At 41.7% G+C, this 24,506-nt stretch overlaps 1 protein-coding gene across 1 annotated transcript in view; it reads left to right on the top strand.

Annotated features, from left to right (window-relative positions):
- Window positions 1-24,506, top strand: part of LOC134349446 (protein diaphanous homolog 3-like) — a 576,191-nt gene that overhangs the window by 51,312 nt on the left and 500,373 nt on the right. The window contains exons 4-5 of the mRNA XM_063053764.1: window positions 478-582; window positions 4,416-4,552. Coding sequence (XP_062909834.1) covers window positions 478-582; window positions 4,416-4,552 — 242 coding nt within the window. The remainder of the gene's footprint in view (window positions 1-477; window positions 583-4,415; window positions 4,553-24,506) is intronic.

Below are 24,506 nucleotides of genomic sequence, written 5' to 3'. Positions count from 1 at the left end.
AATTGAGAAGCTATTCCAATTTCTGAGTTGATGTTCAGAAAAAATTGTAGATTGCAGTGTTGTTCGCTTTGGTAAATATTTTGTGTAGCTTTTAAAAAACTGACTTCTATTCTGGGCAAGCTAATATTATTTCATAGAAAAATCACGAATAGCCACTATGTGCTGCCTGCTGTTGTAGAGACATTCTTGTGTCTAAATTGCTGGTGCATTTGCCTGAAGTCTTCAGTTGCTGTTAAATTAAGAAAAAAAATTACGTTCTGTGACTCGCTTGGAGAATTAAAGAGAAATATATCAGGGCAAATTCTGATTTTTATCACCCTGTTTCGGTTCTAGTCAGACTTGTGGAATAAAAAAAAAATCAGCTGTTGTTCTTAGATGTGGTCAGTGATTTGGGGTTTCAAAAGTGGAATTTAGGTGATTCAAAAGCAATATACAATATTTTATTAAGTCAGCTTAAGTGGATTGTTCTCTTCACAGGAAGATATGAATTTAAATGAAGATCGAAAGGCTCCTCTGCGTGAGAAGGACATTGATACCAAAAGAGAAATGGTTGTCCAGTACATTGGTGCAGCTTCAAATATCGTGAGTGAGCTTTTACTTTTAACTGTATGGTGTGAATTGCAGCGTACATTCTAATGATTGCTTTTAGAATTTCATCTGTATTACTGGGCTTTGTCGATGCCAACTAGTTGACGGACTTGGCTGCATTTTATTTCAAAGAAACTTGGCTTTCTTTCGGTGAAGTAAAGTAGAAGTAATCAAATTATCCTGTGTGTGGCAAACATTTCAAAATAATACTAATAAGCCAGTGTTCTCCTTTCTTGTTTGTATTGCTTTTGTTGTTTTGCTACATAACTCCTTTTATATAATAGAAAGATGGGAAGTTATGGTAACTAACCTTTGAATTGAGGTTTTTCAAATGGAATTAAGTAATATTCTCTAAGATAATAGAATTTTGGCTACAAGTAAAGTTTTTGTAACAAGCCAAGCGATCGGTGCTTTTATTTGTGCAGAGGTAATCTTGGAAGTAAATAGCTATTATATTTGTGAATGGTTATTATATTTGTGAATAATAGCTCTGCAAGGATTTTTCATGAACTAAAATAGCATATGGGCTTTACTGCTAACATTAGTGTATATTTCTTTCTAATAAATCTTTCTTTCTAATAAATACAAGCTTGATTGACATTCAGTGCATTACATTTTTCTTAACTGGTACAGATTTCTACTGACTATTTCATCTGCCCTGTTGGGTATTTCAAGGTGCAGGGGTGAATTTATTACCAGTCCTGATAAGCTTTTGCCAACATAGTCTTTTGGTACATAACAATTGTAAATTTACTTGACTTTATTGATCATTTTGAAATATTGGCTCTATTAATGTACAAACTTTGTATTAACACGTGTCTGCTTGATTTTTTTGGTTGAAGAAAATTCTTTTGCAGTCTTCATTGAATTATTTGTGAAAAGAATGTACTTGCATTCCTTTGCTTTGGTCTGCAAATAGCAAGTAAGAAAAGTTTACATTTATGTTCTCAAGTTCAAGATTCAAAGAAAATTTATTATCAAAGTACATAACTTTCACTATAAACGACCATAAGCTTCATTTTCTTGTGAGCAATCATATTAAATATAAAGAAACACAATAGAATCAATGAAATACCCTGCACAAGAAGGACAAACAACCAATGTGGAAAAGATAACAAGCTGTGCAAATACAAAAAGGAAAAAAAACGCAATAAATAATGAGAACATGAGATGAAGAATCCTCGCAAGTGAGTCCATATGTTGTGGGAACAGTTCAAGTGAAGTTGTCACCTCTGGTTCAAGAGCCTGATGGTTGAGTAAGAGTAATAACTGCTTCTGAACCTGGTGGGATGGATCCTGAGACTCCTGTACCACCTTCCTGATGGCAGCAGTGAGAAGAAAGCATGGTCTCTGGTGGACGCTGCTTTCCTGCGACAGCACTCTGTGTAGATGCGCTCAGTGGCGGGGAGGGCTTTAACTGTGATGGACTGGGCCAATCGTTTTCATAACCTTTTAATGAAAGAGCTTCAATCAAATTTATCTTTCTCTATGGGAGTATATAATACTGCTATCTTATCAGTAGTTCAATTCATTCGTTGGCTTGGGGCTTCTCTAATGTCGATACCAGAAGTGTTTCCAATGTTAAAATTACATGATAATAAAGAATCTATGAAAACTTGATAATTTTTTTGTTTTGGTCCCTCAGAAATAAAGCCCATATTTTTAAGATTCTACAGTTTTGCATTTATACCCTCAGATTGTGGTTATATGGCTAGTACTCAATGTATGTAGATTGCTCTGTTCAAATGTGAATGTAGCTTCCTCTTCAAAATGTATAGGATTCTTTGGCTTTTTTTTAAAGCTTTTTTGCCTTTTTTTTAATATGTCCGATTTGCAAATTCAGTGTTCCAGCGGTTTAGCTGTCTGCAGAATTAAGTTTCCTGTTAAGCTCTGCCTCAGACAAATTTTGAAACTGTGCTGTTATTTCTGCATGCAGGTTGGTTTTGCATGTGGTGAACAGTAGTCCTCTGAATTTGCAGATGGCTTTCCAATTTGTCCCTTGTATTCACAGGTTCTGATATTTATGGACCTTAATGAAAATCTTTTGACTATCCTAATATCTTAAGGTAGAAATTTGTCTTAAGCCACAAATGCTTAATGTGCGAAATGAAGTCCTACTGATTCAGTCAAGGAAAGAGGTTATGTCAAGATCTTCAATCTTATACTTGTAATAACACAGAAGGAATCATTTAGGTCATCAGATCCATGCAGCTTCTGGGGAATAATCCCATTATTCCCACTTCACTAATTAATACTTTGTATTCCTGCAACGTAGTTTTCTCATATGAGAGGCAAGAGATTTCCAACAAGACAAAGAAAATGGTCCAACTATGCATCTGAAGCCATGAATTATTCTTCAGTTGATTATGTAGGAACATAAATTGAGATGTTAATGACGATTTAAAATAATATGCAGAATATAATATAAAATTTTAGTGGATTACTTATTGGGCCAAGGTGCCTGTATCCATGCTGTATTGGTTTGAAAGGCTGGTCAAGGACTACATCTGCAGCATGCTACCACCCACACTGGACACCCTATAATTCGCCTACTGACACAACCAATTGACAGATGATGCAATAGCCACAGCTCTGCACACCATCCTTATACATCTGGAGAAGTACGATTCTTATGTGAAAATGTTGTTCTTGAACTACAGTTCAGCATTCAACACCATAATTCCCTCCAGCTTCGACCAGAAGCTCAGAGACTTTAGCCTTCACCCTGCCTTGTGTAGCTGGATCCTGGACTTCCTGTCAGCTCACCAGCAGGTAGTAAGAGTGGGCTCCCTCACCTCTGCCCCTCAGCACAGGTGTCCCTCAGGGGTGTGTCCTCCTTTACTCTCAAAATCCATGACTGTGTCGCTATCCACAGCTCCAATCTGCTAATTAAATTTGCTGACGATACTACATTGATTGGCCTTGTCTCAAATAATAACGAGGCAGTTTACAGCGAAGAAGTCATCACCCTGACACAATGGTGTCAAGAAAACAACCTCTCCCCCAGTGTCGTAAAAACAAAGGAGCTGGTTGTGGACTACAGGAGGAATGGAGACAGGCTAGTCCCTATTGACATCAATGGGTCTGGGGTTGAGAGAGCGAATAACTTTAAGTTCCTCAGCATAAACATCATCAAGGATCTCACGTGGTTTGTACATACCAGCTGTGTGGTGAAAAAAGCATAACAGCGCCTGTTTCACCACAGACAGTTGAAGAAGTTTGGTATGGGCCCCCAAATCCTAAGAACTTTCTACAGGGGCACAATTGAGAGCATCCTGACTGGCTACATCACTGCCTGGTATGGGAACTTCATTTCCCTCAATCGCAGGACTCTGCAGAGAGTGGTGCGGACAGCCCAGTGCATCTGTAGAAATGAATTTCCCACTCTACAGGACATTTTCAAAGACAGGTGCGTAAAAAAGGCCCAGAGGATCATTAGGGACCCGAGTCATCCCAACCACAAACTGTTCCAGCTGCTACCATCAGGGAAACGGCAGTGTAAAAGCCAGGACCAACAAGCTCTGGGACGCTTCTTCCACCAGGCAATCAGACTGATTAATTCACGCTGATACCATTGTATTTCTTTGCTATATTGACTGTCCCGTTGTACATACTATTTATTATAAATTGTTATTCATTCCACATTGCAAATTCAGACGGAGATGTAACTTAAAGACTTTTACTCATGTATGTGAAGGATGTAAGAAATAAAGTTACTTTATAACTCTGGCTCTGAGCTCATATAGGAAATTTGGGCAAGATAGTCTTGTATCCCTGAATTACAATAAAACAAGATCTCAGTGCGATTTTTTTGTGTTATTTTTTAGGGTGGATTGAAGAACAAGCAGTACAGTGCTACATTACCCCATGAGTTCATCCATGAGCTAAGAATGGCTGCTGGAGATGAAAGACTTCTTACTTCTCTGGAATCGCTTCGTGTTTCATTGACCAGCAATACTGTCAGGTAAGGAAGATGATCCCAGAGGTGCAGTTGGGCATTCGCAGAAAACATATCGAATATGATTTAGTTGTTTAACTTATGACCAACTGAGTTTGTTAAAACTTGTACTTTGAAATCAAGTTTCCAAACAAGGTTTCAATTACAGTGAATTCCAATTAACTGGGACACATCAGGACCAGTACATTTTGGCCCAATTAAGCAACTGCCCAATTAGCTGAAGTTTCATGGAAATGGTTCAAAAGGTATAAAGAAGAGAAAGTGAGTGAAAAATTATGTCTTTAAATGAAATATGGAACAAACTAGAACACAACCAATAGTAATACAGTATTACAAAACCTTTTTTTTGAGTTACTTATAGTTATCAATGGATGATTTCATCCAGTGTATGCAATGAACAAAATCATACAATTCATACAATGCTATCAATGATTCCATCCTCCAAATCTTCATTTTCATTGTAACATTCAAGATGATTGTCGATACCTTCAAATTCTTCATAGAGCCCAACTTGTTGAAGTAATGAAATCATTTTATTTCACTCTCAACTGTTTCTGGAATCTCCAAGCCAGAATGCTTGAAACCACAATTAGCAAAACAGTTCTGAATTGTCTTACTGCTTATTTCTTGGCAACTATTAGTGACAAAAATAACTGCTTTTTGATAACAAACACACGCGACTGATGTTTTTTAAAAACTGATTACTTGAAGCATTGTGTAGCAGTCTGTGGCAATGAATTACACAGATTCATCACCCTCTGGCTAAAGAAATTACTCCTTGTCTCTGTTCTAAATGGATGTCCCATTATTCCGAGGCTGTGCCCTCTGGTCTTATGCTCTCCCACTAAAGGAAACATCCTCGCCACATCCACTCCAACTAGGCGTTTCAATATTCGATCGGTTTCAATGAGACCTCCCCTCCCCCACTCCCCCGGCAATTCTTCTAATCTCCAGCAAGTACAGTCCCAGAGCCATGAAACTTCACCTTTTCGTTCCCGGAATCATTCTTGTGATCCTCCTCTGGATCCTCTCCAATGCCAGCACATCTTTTCATAGATCAGGAGCCTAAAACTGCTCACAATACTTCCAGTGCAATCTGACCAATGCCTTACAAAACTTAAGCATTACATTCTTGCTCTTATATTCTAGTCCTCTTGAAATGAATGCTAAACATTGCATTTGCCTTTCTCACCACAGACTCAATCTGCAAGTTAACCCTTTGGGAATTCAGCACAAGGATTCCCTTGTCTCTTTGCACCTCTGAGTTTTGAATTTTATTCCCATTTAGAAAATAGTCTATGCCTTTGGTCCTTCTACCAAAGTGCATGACCATACATTTCCCTACACTACATTCCATCTGCCACTTCTTTGCCTATTCTGCCAATCTGTATGAGTCCTTCTGCAGACTGCTTCCTCAACACTACCTGCCCCTTCGCCTATCTTTGTATCGTCTGCTAACTTAACCACAAAGCCATCAATTCCATCATCCAAATTGATGATATATAATGTGAAAAGCCGTCTGAGTACCAACCCCTGCGGAACACCTCTAATTACTGGCAGCCAACCAGAACAGGCTCCCTTTATTCCCATTCTTTTCCTCTTGCCAGTTAGTAAATCCTCTATCCATGCTGGTATCTTTCTTGTAATACCATGGGCTTTTATGAAGATACCTCATGTGCAGTGTCTTGGTGAAGGCTTTCTAAAAATCCAAGTAAAGAACAGCTACTCATTCTTGTTTGTCTATCCTGCCTGCTGTTTCCTCAAGGAATTCCAATGGATTAGTCAAGCAAGATTGTACCTTAAGGAAACAATGCTGGTTTGGTCTAGTTTATCAAGTGACTCAAGGTACCCCCAAACCCCATCCTTAATAATGGACACCAACATCTTCCCTAATGCCTCCACTGTCTCTTCAGTTACCTCTTTCAGAATCATGGGGTGCAGCCCATCTGGTCTAGGTGACATATCGATAGTCAGACTTTTCAACTTCCCAAGCACCTTCTCTTTAGTAATTGCAACTACACTCACTTCTGCCCCCTGACATTCCCTGGCAAATGGTGTCATCCACAGTGAGGATTGAAGCAAAATACTTCAGTTCATCTGCTATTTCTTTGTCCCCCATTACAAACTGTCCAGCATTCTTTTCCAATGGGACAGTATCTGCTTGCCTCTCTATTATTCTTTATGTCTGAAAAAAAAACTTTTGGCATCCCCTTTAATATTATTGGCTAACTTCCTCTCATATTTCATCTCTTCTCTCCTTGTGACTTTTTTTGTTGCCTTCTGTTGGTTTTTAACAGCTCCCCAATCATCTAACTTTTCACTAATTTTTAATAGACTTTATGCCCTCTCTTTTGCTTTTATGCTGTCTATGGCATACCTCCTGTCACACGGATGCCTCATCCTCCCTGTATCATGCCTCCTCATCTTTGGGATGCATCCATCATGTGTCTTCCGAATTCCCCCCAGAACCTCCAGCCATTGCTGTTCTACCATCATCCCTGCTTGTGGCTCCTTCCAATAAACTTTGACCAGCTCCCCTCTCATGCCTCTGCAATTCCCTTTAATCTACTGTAATACTGATACCTCTGATTTCATCTTCTCACTCTCAAACTGCAGGGTGAATTCTGTCATATAATGATCACAGTCTGTTAAGGGTTCCTTTACCTTAAGCTCCCTAATCAAATCTGGTTCACTACACAACACCCAATCCAGTATTGCCTTTCCAGTAGTGGGTCAACTAAAAGGTGCTCTAAAAAGCCATCTGGTAGGCACTCGACAAGTCCCTCTCCTGGGAACCAGTACCAACTTGATTTTCCGAATCTACCTGTGTATTGAAATCCCCCATGACTATCGGAATATTGCCTTTATTAAATGCTTTTTCTACCTCCAGTTGTAATTTATATACCACATCCTGGTTACTGTTCAGAGACCAATATATAACTTTTTACCCTTGCAGTTTCATAGCTGTACGAACAATGATTCTGCATCTTCTGATCTTATGTCACCTCTTTCTAAAGATTTGATTTCATTTTTTTAAATCAATGGAGCCATCCCGCCCTCTGCCTACCTGCCTGCCCTTTCGATACAGCAGCTGGCTGCTGCTGCTGTGTCCTGTTGGGTCACCCCCCCACTCCCAGCAGTTTCCAGTGGGGTATACTTGTTGCTGAGGGGAATTGGGCACAGGGGAACAGGCACTGATTGTTTACTCTCCTTTCTTACTCCTGGCGTTCACCCAGCTACTGTCCAAAGCCTGCACTCTTGGTGTGACCATCTCAATAAAAGTCTCATCTATGAGGTTTTGCAGTCTCCTGAATGGGTCCTGGGTACATCCAGCCCAATTCTTTAACCTTGTCAGTCAGGAGTTGAAGTTGGGTGCATTTCCTGAAGATGTAGTCATGAGGGAGACTGTTTGTTATCCTGAAATCCCATGTGTCACAAATGGAGCATTCCATTGCCTCAATTACCATCGTGCCTACACATATAATACCTCTAACTTCTCAAGCTCAGGCTCCAGCCTGTGGCTGTTCTCGCCCAAGCCTGTTGAGCTAAAGCCTGTCCACTGTTAACATTGACCCACTCATACAATGGCCACTGCGCTTGTGCTGCAGTTTTTATTGGCCCCGGCTGAGTGCCTGAAAGATGGTGATGATTTCAGCCCACTGAAAAGTTCCAAACGGCCCTGATATTTTTAAAACCTCATGTTGCCTCACTAATGAATGACCCCTCGCAATGATTGCAGGCTGCCAAAAGTGTTCTAACTTCTACTTGTATTCCAATGTCAGAAGTTAATTAACTGTACTTATCTGTCAAAATGTTGAGTCTGAGTCTCTTTCTCAGTCCATATTAACCATTGAGTTTGCTGGGAAATGCACATTTTTGAAATTCCCTTTTGACAACTGAGGGAGGATATGCATGAACTAAGTCTAGAGTCTGTATTTAGTTCAGTTTAGAGAGGGAAAGAGAAATACAACAGAATAGATTGTCCATATGTGATAGGTTTTTTTTCAAAAATTGACATAGTGAATTTTCTTTGTAAATTGAAAAATTCACAGGACAATTTGATATGATTATGAAGACACGTAGTCCTCTTTTATTGTCATTTAGTAATCCATGCATTAAGAAATGATATGGTAACCAGAATGGCATCAACAGTCATAAACTAATAAGAAAAAAAAACATTAGTGGAAAGGGGCGGAGGAGGGAAGGGACTAGTTCTGCCTCTTGTAGCAATAAACAATGTGAATTCATATGTTGAACTTCGAATTAAATAATGTTATGGAAGCTTGTATATACAATATGTAGGTTGTGTCTATTAGTCAGGTGTTCTTAATCTGGGGATGGCTTGTTTTACTTTTAGAGTACAGATCATTTTGTGATGCAACAAATTCTCTCATTGTGCTCAAATAGCCAACTGCTGTTCTTGCTAAAGTTAGGGTCTGGTGTAACACCCTGAGATGGATCCTGCCCATATCTTGTTTTTCCCCTTCTGCTCTCAATATTACTGCTTAACGGACATCTTTCTGAAATCACCTCCATTCCTCTTCAGAGTTTTATCTCACTCAGCTCCTTCTGCCCTTACTCCTTTTGTTTTCCTATTACTTCTTTGTTTCTTCATTGCGTCAAAAGCATTCTGATTGGTTTATCTTTATAACTGGAGGTACTAATGTAATAGAATTGATCTAAATTTAGAAGTTAAATAGGTACCATCAATATATTCTGACTTTTGTGTGAATCGATTTTAACTGAACTTGAAGTCTTGAACTACAAAAGAGGTTTATTAAATATTAAATTGATAACGTTAACCATCTGACAAGTTTGGATTTTCCATCAGAGCTTTCATTCATTCATTTCCAGCAAAAGGAAAAATATTGTTGAATCCTCTAATCGAGTTTAGAAAACAGAGAGGTACCAGGCTGGATCTTAACTTCTCTCTGTGTCTTTGGTCCTTCAGCCTTTGGATAGCAGATCTCAAGCATATATCTTCTGTACAATCCTTGTTGACTCTTAATTTCTACCCTGACTACTCAGCCCTGCCCAGTATCAAAGAGAAATGATATGGGAACACCTGGGCATTCTTGAGAACTTGTACAGAGTAGGTTCCACATTGAGTCCCAACAGAGCTTGTGTCTGCTGTGGACAGTCCCTGACTGCCAAGGTGAAACTGATTCTTTGGAATTTGACCATTTCCAGCCTTCCTTTTTCAAATTTCCTCAGTTCACCTTTTCTCTTCTTCCTTAGAAGTATATAAAGTTTCGGCATATCATCCAAAACTTTGACAAACTTGTAGAGATGAGTGGTGGAGAGTATATTGACTAGCTGCATCACAGCCTGGCATGGAAACACCAATGCCCTGGACCGGAAAATCCAACAAAAAGTAGTGGTTGTGACCCAGTCCATCACAGGTACAGCCTCCCCTCCACTGAGCATACTTACACAGAGTTCTGTCACAGCAAAGCAGCATCCATCATCATGGGCCCTCACCAGCCAGGAAACGCTGTCTTCTCACTGCTGCCTTCAGTAAGGAGGCACTGGAGACTCAGGACCCAAAATACCAAGTACAGGAACTATTATTACCCCTCAACCATCAGGTTCTTGAATCAGAGGAGATAATTTCACACAACTTCACTTGTCCCACTGCTGACCTGTTGCTACAATCTAGGGACTCACTTGGAAGGATCCATCTCATGTTCTCGATATTTATTGTTCATTTATTTATTATTATTATTATTATTGTACTGCTTTTGCACGGATTTCTTTTGCACTTTGGTTGTTTATCTGTCCTGTAGGTGTGGTCTTTCATTGATTCCACGATGTTTCTTTTGTAATTACTGTGATGCCCTCAAGAAAACAAACCTCAAAGAGTACTTTGATAATAAAATGACTTTGAACTTGGAACTTTAATGCGGTGGTAGGATAGGCACCTCTGATACACCCTTGAAGACTTTGTGAAATCAACTGTTAGTACTGATTTTTCTTCACAATGCAGGAATCAGCTGACAGAGGAAATTACATTTGCAATTTCCAGTTCAGTATCCAGTGAAATTAGAATGTAGTTGATGAGCTCCAGTTTCTGGAATAATTACATATCCCTTGCTTTGGAAGGACAGATGAAATGGGAGTAGTACATGATCATTTAGAGCTTTGAATCAGCGCTGTCTTTTATCAAAGTCATGGCAGATGTTTTAGTTCTTGATGTTTTGTGGCATAATTCCTACGTCAAGTTAAAGTTTATTGTCATTTAACCATACACATATATACAGCTAAATGAAACATCATTCCTTTGGGGCCAATGTACAAACACAGTACATATAGTCACACATAGCACGTATAGTTACCATTCAGCACTTGCAGTAAAAATACTATTAACATTGTCTCCTGTGGCATGGCCTGAAGATTGACAGGTTGACATAAAGTGCGAGATGCATGTTTATGTTACACAGTACAATGTTACTCACACTATCATAATAAAATAAGCAGTGGTATATGTGAAACAGCAGCAATAAAAGATGAAAAGTAACTAAAGCAGTATGAAAGTGTGTCAGGGGGTGGGGGGGTGGTAACAGGGCATCCAGACAGGGTGTACATATGTGTTGGGTGGAAGCAGGGTGTTAAAGTGTTACCCAGCTTGACAATTCTGGTTCTTAGCCTGCAGTACCTTCCACCCGATAGCAGGAGATCAAAGAGCTTGTGGGAAGGATGGGAACGGTCTTTGACAAAGCTGGAGGCATTGTGTATGCAGTGCTTCTGATAGACTGTCTGTTCTGAATGGGGTGGGGAGAGTGGGTAGAGAGATCCAGATGATGTTTTCAGCTGTCCTCACTATCCATTGCAGGGATTGGAGATCTGATGCATTACAATTCCCATACCAGATGGTGATGCAGCTGGTGCTTTTGTAGAATGTGGTGAGGATGGAGTGGGGATCCTTGCCTGCCCGAGTCCCTCAGGAAGTGGAAGTGTTCTGTGCTCGCTTGGCTAAAGAGATGGTGTTGAGAGACCAGATGAGATCGTCAGTAATGTGCATGCCAAGAAACTTGGTGCTCCCGACTCTCCATGGAGCAGCCATTGATGTGCAGGAGGGAGTGCTCAGCCTGCACCTTCCTGAGGTCCACAATCATCTTGTTAGTCTTGTCCACGTGAAGACTGAGGTAGCTATGTTTACACCAGTACACAAACTGCTCCACTTCTGCCCCGAATGCTGTTTTGTGATTGTTGCTAAGGAGGACACCTGCTGTTACATCATCAGAGAACTTAACATCAGAGACTGCTTAGAGCTGGATGTGGCTTAGTTAGCAGTGTGAACAACATGGACTGAGTACGTAGCCCTGGGGTTGTTGGTGCTCAGCGTGATGGAACCAGAGATGTTGCTCTCAATACAGACTGTCCGTGGTCTCTTCGTCAGGAAACCTAAGATTCAGTTACAGAGGGAGGTGTTGAGACCCAACAAGCTTCTGGGGAATGATTGTATTGAAAGCAGAGCTGAAGTCATTGAACAACATTCCGACAGAGGAGACACGATTGTCCAGAGGAGGGATAGGACTATGTAAAAGATGGAGGCATTATCATAGGACTGATTTGGGTAATATGCAAATTATTAGAGCTCCAGTGTGGTGGGACGTTTGATTTAATGCAGTTCATGACCAGCTGCTCAAAACACTTCATTATTACTTCTGAAGGATTAGTAGTACTAGTACTTGTGCAAGGTTTCAGAAAGGTTAATTTGCAGGTTGAGTCTGTGGTCAGGAAGGCAAATGCAATGTCAGCATTCATTTCAAGAGGATGAGAAGATAAAAGCAAGGATGTGATGCCCCTTATCTTAGAAAGGATTTGCTGAAAATGGAGAGGCTCAAAGGAGGTTTACAAAAATGATTTCAGGATTGAATGGCTTGTCATATGAAGAGCATTTGCTGGCTCTGGGCCTGTGTTCACTAGAATTCAGAAGAACAAGAGGTGACCTCTTTGAAACCTATTGAATAGTGAAAGGTCTCGATAGAGTGAATGTGGAGAGGGGATTTCCTCTGGTGGGAGAGTCTAAGACCAGAGGACATAGCCTCAGAATAGAGGGGTATCTTTTTAGACCAGAGATGAGGAGGAATTTCTTTAGCCAGATAGTGGTGAATCTGTGGCAGCTCTGGAGGCCGAGTCTTTATTTATATTTAAGGCAAAGGTTGATAGATTCTTGATTAATGAGGGCATGAAGGGATATGGGGAGAAGGCAGGAGATTGTGGCTGAGAGGAAAATTGGATCAGCCATGATGAATTGGTGGAGCAGACTCAATGTGCCAAATGGCCGAATTCTGATCCTATATCTTATGGTCTTATTTCTGAGGTCAGTGCCACAGAACGGTTGTCAATGAGGCATGATGTGGTTGGTTTCTTAGGCACTATGGTGGTTGTGACCTTGAAATTTGTGAAGATGGTAGTCTGACCAAGGGAAATATTGAAGATGTCAGTGATAACATCTGCTTGCTGGGTTGCACAGTTTGCACACAGCCAGGTATGTTGTCAGATTTTGTGTGGGGTGACCCTGTCTAAGGTCTTCCTCGCATCAACTGTGGGGCCCTTTCTCGACAGCACAGCATTTTGTACATCAAAACATGCATAGAAGATGTTCAGCCTGTCAGGAAGAGAGGCATTGCTGTCATTGAAATGCAGGGTGGTCTTATAGTCCATTGTGCCATGGATGCCCTGCCAAAGTGGCATGTGTTCCTGGTGTCACAGAAGTGGCTTAAGATTTTGTTTGTGTTGTCCTGTTCTCTGAAGATCCAGAAATCTTGCCTTTTTTTTATGGAGGTCATGACAACAAGTTGCTCTCAAGGGCCACATCGAAGGGTTTCCACAAATTCCTTCTCTTGAGATCCAGTACCAACCTGATTTTCCCATGACCATTGAAATCCCCCATGACCTTCCAAACATTGTTCGCTTTAAATGCCTTTTCTATCTCCTGTTGTAGTTTGTATCCACATTTTGGCTACTGTTCCTAAGCCTGTGTACAGGTGTCCCCCGCTTTTCGAACGTTCGCTTTACGAAACCTCACTGTTACGAAAGACCTACATTAGTTACCTGTTTTCGCTAACAGAAGGTGTTTTCACTGTTATGAAAAAAGCGTGCGAAAAAAGGCAGCGCGTGAAAAAAATCAGTGTGCGCCCCGAGCAGCCGCTCTCCCCCGGATTCAGAACGGCATTCTCACCGGCATTGCTTTAACACATGCCTGTGAGCAGCCATTAGCAAAATGAGTTCTAAGGTATCAGAAAAGCCGAAAAGAGCTTGTAAGGGTGTTACACTAAGTGTAAAACTAGACATAATTAAGTGTTTCGATTGTGGTGAACGAAGCAAGGATGAAGTGAGTTTGGCTTGTGGAAGTTGACGAAGATGATGTTGAAGCGGTTTTGGCATCTCATGACCAAGAACTGATAGATGAAGAGCTGATGCAATTGGAAGAGGAAAGGATAACAATCGAAACCTCAGTGTCCCACCACCCCAAACCCCGGGCCGCGGACAGATACCGATTCGCGGAGAATGCAGCGGTAGCTGGGAGGCACCCAGTACGTCTTTAAGAAAAAAGCCGAAATAAGCAAGCTAATTAATTAGGTGCCGACTGGCACGTAAATGTCGGCCCAGATCAGAAGCGATTGCCGATTTCACTTGCTCTATGTAATCAGCAATCGCCTCTGATCTAGGCTGACATTTACGTGCTGGGCGGCACCTAATTAGCATGTGTATTTCGGCTTTTTTCTTAAAGATCTGCTGGGTGCCTCTCGGCTACCGCTATACCCCTGCATGCTTCGCAGATCGGTATTGGTCGGCAGCCCGGAGGGTAGGGGCCACTGCACCACCCCAACCTGCGACTCAGCCTGACACACCATCATCAGTGTGCTCGGCGTTGTCCCAATTCCAGTCAGTGATACTACACTGTACATACATTATTTCTACTTTATATCGGCTGTGTATTTTTACGTGTTATTTGGTATGATTTGGCAGCTTCATTGCTTAAAGGTTACTGGAGAGCGCTTGCGTGAGATTTTCTGCCGACAGTGCTTGCGCCATGTTTCTAACAACAGCGCTTGCGTGAGATTTGCGCTACGGAGAACAGCGCAGGCAATCGCTGTAGAGAAGTATTTCTAATTTATATAGGCTGTGTATTTATCATATCATTCCTGCTTTTACTATGTGTTGCTGTTATTTTAGGTTTTATGTGTTATTTGGCATGATCTGGTAGGTTATTTCTGGGTCTGTGAATGCTCACAAATTTTTCCCATATAAATAAATGGTAATTGCTTCTTCTCTTTACGACATTCCGGCTTACGAACCATTTCATAGGAACGCTCTACCTTCGGATGGCGGGGGAAACCTGTATATCTGTAGATATATTTACATCTTCCATCAGGGTCTTATTTCCATTCTATTTTCTTAACTCTACCCACCCCAAGAGGATTCTAAATCGCTTGGATCCTATGTCACTTTTCTAAAGATTTGTTTACATTTCTTAACAACCGGCCACCCCACACCCTTTGTCCACTGCCTTTCTTTTTAATCGGATGTTTATCTCCTATTTGTAATCTTTACTTTCATAACTTTCTGCAACATCCTATCTGCCAATTTTTACCAGGATATTGATCCCATCCAGTTTTGGTGCTCTCCATCCCGCTTGTAGAGGCCACTTCTATCCCAGAAAAATCCCAAATCTGTTCCAAAAATCTGAATCCCCCAAACTTGCTCTTGAGTCAAGAATTCATCTGCCCCCTCTTAGTGGTTCTGTACTATTTAGCACAGGACACCAATAGTATATTAGCGAATAGTACCTTCTGCCCATCGCCTTATATTCACTCTCCAGGATCTCCCTCATCTGCTTTTCTACCTATGGCATTGGTACCAGTATGGACAAGGACTCTTGGCTGTTCACCCTGACCCTTGTAAATTTTTTGGAACTGCTCAGAGTTCTCCTTGACCCTGGGACTCAGGAGGCATCATCCCATCCTGCTATCTTATTTGTTGCTACAGAATATCTGCCTGTGTTCCTAGCGATTTGAGTTTCCACCACCACAGATCTCTCTGTCTTTGCTCTCCCCTCCTGTGCACAAGACCTCGCTTCTCCTGCTGTTGAAAGACCAGCTCCCACCAACAGATCCAAAGTGGTTATTAAGGAGAATGGTCCTGAGGGAATCCTAAACTTTCAGCCTAACGTCTGTCTGTCTGGGTGGTCACACAACTGCCTGCACTTTGGATATGACCACCTTACTAAAGCTCCAGTCTATGATGCTCTGGATCATGGCTGCTTCTGAATGAGTCCACTGCAGTCAGCTGTTGGATATGGTCAGTCAGGAGCTGAACACACTTTCCACAGGTATGATCATGAGGGACACTGGATTCTCTCTGATATCTCACAACTTGCAAAAGAAGTTTATGACTCTGCTGATTGCCTTCCTGACTGCAACAAAGCTAAAGAGCAAATGCTGATGTACCTTACCACTTCTCATTTTCCAAGCTGAAATCTCTTGAGCCAAAACCTCAGCACTTTCTCCTCAAACACTGCCAATCCCAATATTGGCTGTTCCCCTGGAGCTTGCAACCCTTTAATTTGATTCCAGGTGCTGTGTCTGCTAGAAAGAGATTTCTTTTTAAATCTCCTGCACTCCTGTGCAGCTGCACAGTCACTTGTGAAACTAACAAGCTCTTATTGGCTTTTTATCTCTCCAAAGCGCCTCCTCTCTGCACCTGCGTAATCACGCATGAAATTAGGATCCTGACTATACCTCGATCCACACTATTGCCTGTAAAAATGCTATTCCCTTTTGTCAGTTCCTTTACCTCGCCACATCTGTTTCCAGGATGCAGTTCTCCTTTTCAGCTCATTCACCTCCTCCCTTGCCTCCATTCAGAGCCCCAAACAGTCCTTCCAGATGAGGCAACACTTCACCTGTGAATCTGCTGGGGTCTTCTATTGTGTTCAATGCTCCTGACACGGCCTTCTGTACATTAGTGAGCCTTGTTGCAAATTGGGGGACTGCTTCATTGAGCGCTTCCGCTCCATCCGCCAAAAGCAGAACATCCCGGTGGCTCCGCATTTTAATTCTGTTTCCTATTCCCGTTCCGATAATTTAGGCCATGGTCACCTCTTGTGCTGAGATGAGGACACTCTTGGAGCGGAGGAACAACACCTTATACTCCATCTGCGTAATCTCCATCCTGATGTCATGAATACTGATTTCTCCTTCCAGTAAAAACATTTTTCCTTCCCCCTTCCATCCTCTTCCTTTCCCCACTCTGGCCTTTTACCTCTTCTCACCGGACTCCCCTCCTCCTTCCCTTTCCCCTATGGTCCACTGTCCTCTCCTATCAGATTCCTTCTGATCCAGCCCTTGACCTTTCCCACCCACCTGATTTCACCTATTAACATCCAGCTTGCCTTCTTCGCCTCCCCCCACCTTCTTATTCTGGCGTCTTCTCATTTCCTTCTCAGTTCTGAAAAAGGGCGACGGCCCGAAATGTCGACTGTTCATTTCCAATGGATGCTGTCTGACCTGCTGTGTTCCTCCCGCATTTTCTGTGTATTGTTATGTCATCATTTATCTTCTGAACTGGGTTGCAAAGAAAATTTTACCACAAGAAATGTTCTGATTGATATTGAGTAAATCTGTTGTTCATTACTTATTAAATAGATAAGATGCAGATAATATTGTAAGGTATGAATTTTTCAGTTTCAATTATAATTCTTTTGGTTCAGGTTATTCAATTGAAATATCTAACTGGTTTAATTCATTATTTTAATGAGGTATCAGGAGTCTCAGAGGGCAGTGTGTTTGATGTAGTCTGCCCACATTTAGCAAGGCTTTCTTGTGGCAGTCTCGACAAAATATTGAGAAAAGAGGAGAAATGGGAATTTTGAAGTGAATCTAATATGAAAATAAAACTCCACTCAGATGTTATGAGCTTGTAATGGAGGAGTTTAAGCAACAATAATTGGACGAAAGCTCAAAACTTACACAGGATTCTGGTTGCAACATGACAGCAAAGCTATGCAGAGACTACTTACAAAAATACTCACTTGATAGCTTAGATTAAACCTTGGATAGAATCAGGTTGCTTTATTTTGCACCAGAATTTGCTGATGGAGAACTTAATCGAGTTTCATTAAGTTGTAAGGGTCTTAGATAACGAGGAAGTATTTTTTTCTAATGGGAGAATGATCAAAAGTTTCAGGACAGATTTAATGTAGTAGGTAGAAAGATTGGAATGGTGATGAGAGTATAGAACAGTACAGAATCTCCTTACAGCTAAGACCCTCTAATTCTGACATTATCCTAATAAACCTCTTCTGGACTCTTTCCAAAGCGTCTACATTCTCTCTGTGATGGGTAACCAGAACTGCGCATTGTACTTCACATGCAGCTAAACATATATTTTGTACAACTGCAACCTGACTTCTAGTACTCTGCCCCTTGTGTTGGAGGCAAACATGCCATTTACCTTCTCAACCATTTTATGAAGCTGTAGATTAGACCCCTAAACCCCTCTGTAAATCAATGCTGTGAAAGGTCCTGCCATTTAACTGTATATTTCCCTTGACATTTGACTTCCTAAAGTGCAACAGCTCACACTAACACAAATTAAACTCCATCTGCCATTTCTCCCCCGATCGCTGTAACTGATCTATACCGTGCTTTATCCTATGATGACCTTCTTCATTCTCTGCAACTCCACTTATTTTTATTCTGCCTAACCAACCCATGTTTGTTTATATGTCAGTGATTTATCTACATTACAAAAAACAAGGTAACAGCTTTTCACTTGGTAGGAGTCTGGAGCTCTTTGCTTTCAAGGGTGAAAAGGTAGAGGCTTCAATTTTTTAATAAGCTTTTTATGTCGATGGAAAGCTGTGATCCTCAAGGGTCTTGCTTAAAGACTCTGGCTGTTTTTAGACTGGCATGATTTGGCTTAATGGTCTCTATTGGATTTTCTAATTTTGGCTTTGCCCTGGTTTCATCCCCATGTTGTCTGGTTTTATGAGGAAATGAGCATCCATAATAATTTCTACTTTGCTTTCAATTGTAGAATAAGGGACTGGCAATCCTTGTTGGACGTAATATTTCCGAAGCTGCTTGTACAGAGCTTATCAAAGGGAACATTAACTTCAGGGTCCATACTCTTAAAAACAGGAGGTTACTTCCTTTTTGTTGCTTTGGTGTAATGTATTTGTGAAATTTTTATATATTATGTCTATTTATTGCAGAAGCCCTTGTAAGAGCTTAACACAAGGATTCCATGCTTGCAGTTATTTGGTTATAAAGAATTGGTGCCTTTTACAAAAGTGTACTATAATTTGTAAATATGAGAATCTTAACAACAGATAAATTATAATAATGTTGAATCATCATTTCCAGATGCATTTGTCACTTGTTTCTGAAGCATAAGCATTGATATTACTTATCCAGCAGGCACTTCAAGTTCTGTTCGTCAACACCTTGCACATTTCAATTATATGTAATGTATCCAGGTCGCAACTGAGTTCTGCATAAATGATTATAACACTAAGGCACTACAGTGGATTCTGATGAATTGGGACACATTGGGACTGCTACATTTTGTCCGACTTAAGCAGCTATCCTAATCAGCCAAAGTTTTATGGAAGTAGTTAAATGATATAAAAAAGATAAACTATCTATTGCTTAACTGAATAACAAAATTCTTTAAACAACACACATCAAAGTTGCTGGTGAACGCAGCAGGCCAGGCAGCATCTATAGGAAGAGGCGCAGTCGACGTTTCAGGCCGAGACCCTTCGTCAGGACTAACTGAAGGAAGAGTGAGTAAGGGATTTGAAAGCTGGAGGGGGAGGGGGAGATGCAAAATGATAGGAGAAGACAGGAGGGGGAGGGATAGAGCCGAGAGCTGGACAGGTGATAGGCAAAAGGGGATACGAGAGGATCATGGGACAGGAGGTCCGGGAAGAAAGACGGGGGGGGGGGGTGACCCAGAGGATGGGCAAGAGGTATATTCAGAGGGACAGAGGGAGAAAAAGGAGAGTGAGAGAAAGAATGTGTGCATAAAAATAAGTAACAGCTGGGGTACGAGGGGGAGGTGGGGCCTAGCGGAAGTTAGAGAAGTCAATGTTCATGCCATCAGGTTGGAGGCTACCCAGATGGAATATAAGGTGTTGTTCCTCCAACCTGAGTGTGGCTTCATCTTTACAGTAGAGGAGGCCGTGGATAGACATGTCAGAATGGGAATGGAATTAAAATGTGTGGCCACTGGGAGATCCTGCTTTCTCTGGCGGACAGAGCGTAGATGTTCAGCAAAGCGGTCTCCCAGTCTGCGTCGGGTCTCACCAATATATAAAAGGCCACATCGGGAGCACCGGACGCAGTATATCACCCCAGTCGACTCACAGGTGAAGTGATGCCTCACCTGGAAGGACTGTTTGGGGCCCTGAATGGTGGTAAGGGAGGAAGTGTAAGGGCATGTGTAGCACTTGTTCCGCTTACACGGATAAGTGCCAGGAGGGAGATCAGTGGGGAGGGATGGGGGGGACGAATGGACAAGGGAGTTGTGTAGGGAGCGATCCCTGCGGAATGCAGAGGGGGGGGGAGGGAAAGATGTGCTTAGTGGTGGGATCCCGTTGGAGGTGGCGGAAGTTACGGAGAATAATATGTTGGACCCGGAGGCTGGTGGGGTGGTAGGTGAGGACCAGGGGAACCCTATTCCTAGTGGGGTGGTGGGAGGATGGAGTGAGAGCAGATGTACGTGAAATGGGGGAGATGCGTTTAAGAGCAGAGTTGATAGTGGAGGAAGGGAAGCCCCTTTCTTTAAAAAATGAAGACATCTCCCTCGTCCTAGAATGAAAAGCCTCATCCTGAGAGCAGATGCGGCGGAGACGGAGGAATTGCGAGAATTGCCGTGGATCTTTACAGTAGAGGAGGCTTTGCTGAACATCTACGCTCTGTCCGCCAGAGAAAGCAGGATCTCCCAGTGGCCACACATTTTAATTCCATTCCCATTCTGACATGTCTATCCACGGCCTCCTCTACTGTAAAGATGAAGCCACACTCAGGTTGGAGGAACAACACCTTATATTCCGTCTGGGTAGCCTCCAACCTGATGGCATGAACATTGACTTCTCTAACTTCCGCTAGGCCCCACCTCCCCCTCGTACCCCAGCTGTTACTTATTTTTATGCACACATTCTTTCTCTCACTCTCCTTTTTCTCCCTCTGTCCCTCTGAATATACCTCTTGCCCATCCTCTGGGTCACCCCCCCCCGTCTTTCTTCCCGGACCTCCTGTCCCATGATCCTCTCGTATCCCCTTTTGCCTATCACCTGTCCAGCTCTCGGCTCTATCCCTCCCCCTCCTGTCTTCTCCTATCATTTTGCATCTCCCCCTCCCCCTCCAGCTTTCAAATCCCTTACTCACTCTTCCTTCAGTTAGTCCTGACGAAGGGTCTCGGCCTGAAACGTCGACTGCGCCTCTTCCTATAGATGCTGCCTGGCCTGCTGCGTTCACCAGCAACTTTGATGTGTGTGCTTGAATTTCCAGCATCTGCAGAATTCCTGTTGTTTGCAACAAAATTCTTTATCCTTCTCATATTTGCTGTTATTTGTTTTGTACATTCCACTTAATCTTTGGTAACTGTTATGTGTCGTCTACCAAGATTTAAAAGAGTGTTCCTTGAACTTGTTAGTCTTTGCAGTTTGCTTTTGGTTTAGATTTCTGGTGCTTCTTTTGGTTATTCTCAATGACCTTTCTAATTTTCATGGTAATTTTTCTTTTGTTTGTGAGGGCTTGTCCAGTTGCTTATTGCTTCTACAGAATCTGTTTGGGTCAAGTTTCACACCAGAAAACACTTAAATCAAGACTTGGCTTATTTTATTATTTTTTTCTATTTTCTGTAAATAATTTTTATTTTCCTTAGCTTTATGAGATGTTTAGTAAAGTCAATCCTCAGAAATATAATTAACCAAATAGAACTGCAGGAGGAATTACTGAGTTAACTGTAAAACTATCTGAAAAGCTTGAGACATAAAGAAGAGATAATGAAATGTACTCAGAATGGCAGACTGTAAGTGATCATATCCCATAGAATATGTTTAGGGGCTGTAACTCATCATTGCATGTGTACATGACTTGGCTAGTGGCAACAGGTAAGTTTGCCAATGAGACCAAGGATGCCACAGTAGTGTAATGGTTAGCGCAAAGCTATGAACGATCAGGGTGTTCCAGAGCTTGGAGTTCAGTTCCAGGACGATCTCTCAGGGGTCTGTACGTTCTCCCCAAGAACCGTGTGGTGTTCTCCAGGTGCTCCAGTTTCCTCCCACAATCCAAAGATGCGCTAGTCAGTAGGTTAATTGGTTATTGTAAATTATCCTGTGTTTAGGCTCGTGTTAAGTAGCTGGGATACTGGTCAGTGTGGTTTATTAGGCCAGAAGGGCCTGTTCCACGCTGTATCTCTAAAAATAATAATAAAAAATAAAAAGATACACGATACTCCAAATAATTCAAATGGAACCATTAATTTTTTGACTGCCATGAATGGGTGAAATTGTTAATACAGTTCTATTTGCACATCGTTGGTTCCAGTTTAGGTGGACCTAAAAATGAGTGTTTTCTGAATAATGAAAACTAGACGTGGAGGATCAAATAATTCGGGGTGAATCTAAATCGGTAAAATATTAAAACCATAAGATACAGGAGCAGAATCAGACCATTTGGCGCATTGAGTCTGCTCTGCCATTTCATCATGGCTGATCTGTTTTCCCTCTTGACTCCAGTCTCCTGCCTTCTCCCCATATCCCTTCATGCCCCAACTAATCAAGGATCTATCAACTTCTGCCTTAAGTATACACAATGGCTTGGCCTTCACAGCCACCTGTAGCATCAACTTCCACAGATTCACCACCCTCTGGCTAAAGAAATTCTTCCTCATCTCTGTTCTAAAATGACATCCCTCTATTCTGAGACAGTGTCCTACATCCCTCTATTCTGAGACAGTGTCCTCTGGTCTTAGACTCTCCCACCATAGGAAACATCCTCACCACATCCACTCTATCAAAGCTTTTCAGTATTTGATAGGTTTCAATGAGGTCACCCCTCATTCTTCTGAATTCGAGTGAGTAGAGGCCCAGACCTATCAAATGCTCCTCTTATGACAAGCCTTAATCATATTTGTGAACCTTCTTTGAACTCTCTCCAATGTTAGCACATCTTTTCTTAAATAAGAGTCCCGAAATAGCTCACAGTTCTCCGTGAAACCTTACCAGTGTTTTATAAAGCTTCAACATTACATCCTTGCTTTTATAATCTAGTCCTCTCAAAATGAATGCTAACATTGCATTTGCCTTCCTCACATCTGACTCAACCAGACAATTGACCATTAGGGAGGCCTGCACAAGAACCCGAGTCCCTATGCACCTCAGATTTTTGAATTTTCTCTTCATTTAGAAAGTAGTCTACACTTTTATTTCATCTACCAAAGTGCATGACCATACAGTTCCTGACACTGTATTCCATCTGCCACATCTTTGCTCATTCTCCTAATCTGTCTGTGTCCTTCTGTAGCTTCTCTACTTCCTCAAAACTGTCTGCCCCTCTGCCTGTCTTTGTGTCGTCTGCAAACTTGGCCACAAAGCTATCAGTTCTGTCATCTAGATCATTAACATATAATGTAAAAATAAGCGGTCCCAACACAGACCCCCTGTGGAACACCACTGGTCACTGGCAGCCAACCAGAAAAGGCTCTTTTTTTATTCTCACTTTTTGCCTCCTGCCAATCAGTCAATGCTCTATCCATGCTAGTACCTTTTCTGTAATTTCATGGGCTCTTAACTTGTTAAGTAGCCTCGTGTGGCACCCTGTCAAAGGCCTTCTGAAACTCCAGGTACACAACATTATCCAATTTTCCTTTGTCTATCGTGTTATTTCTTCAAAGAATTCCAACACATTTGTCAGGCAAGATTTTCCCTTGAGGAGACCATGCTGACTACGATCTATTTTATCATGTGCCTCCAAGTACCCTGAAACCACATCTTTAACAATCGACTCCAACATCTTCCCAACCACTGCGGTCAGACTAATTGGCCTATAATTTCCTATCTTCTGCCTTCCTTTCTTCTCGAAGAGTGGAATGACATTTGCAATTTTCCAGTCCTCTGGAACCATGCCAGAATCAGTGGATTCTTGAAAGATAATTACTAATGTCTCCACAATCTCTTCAGCCATCTCTTTCAGAACCCTGAAGTGTATACCATCTGGTCCAGGTGAATTACCTATCTTCACACCTTTCAGTTTCCCAAGAACCTTCTCTCTAGTAATGGCAACTTCACACACTTCTGCCCCCCTGACACTCTTGAACCTCTGGCAGACTGTTAGTGTCTTTCACAGTACTTATACTTATTCAGTTCATCCACCATTTCTTTATCCCCATTACTAGCTCTCCTGCATCATTTTCCAACGGTCCTATATCTACCCTTGCCTCTCATTTGTACTTTATATATCTGAAGAAACTTTTGATATCCTCTTTCATATTATTAGCTAGCTTCCCTTCATATTCTATCTTTTCCTTCTTTGTGACTTTTTTAGTTGCCTTCTGTTAGTTTTTAAAAGCATCCCAATATTCTTCTAAGTTTTCACTAATTTTTGTTCTATTATAAGACCATAAGACAAAGGAGCAGAAGTAGACCATTCGGCCCATTGAGTCTGCTCCGCCATTTTATTATGAGCTGATCCATTCTCCTATTTAGTCCCACTCCCCCGCCTTCTCACCATAACCTTTGATGCCGTGGCTACTCAGATACCTATCAATCTCTTCCTTAAATACACCCAGTGACTTGGCCTCCACTGCTGCCCGTGGCAACAAATTCCATAGATTCACCACCCTCTGACTAAAAAAATTTCTTCGCATTTCTATTCTGAATGGGCGCCCTTCAATCCTTAAGTCATGCCCTCTTGTACTTGACTCCCCCATCATGGGA

Source organism: Mobula hypostoma, chromosome 7 (assembly GCF_963921235.1).
Source record: "Mobula hypostoma chromosome 7, sMobHyp1.1, whole genome shotgun sequence".
NCBI classification, from domain to species: domain Eukaryota; kingdom Metazoa; phylum Chordata; class Chondrichthyes; order Myliobatiformes; family Myliobatidae; genus Mobula; species Mobula hypostoma.
This window is presented reverse-complemented; position numbering and strand designations above follow the sequence as displayed.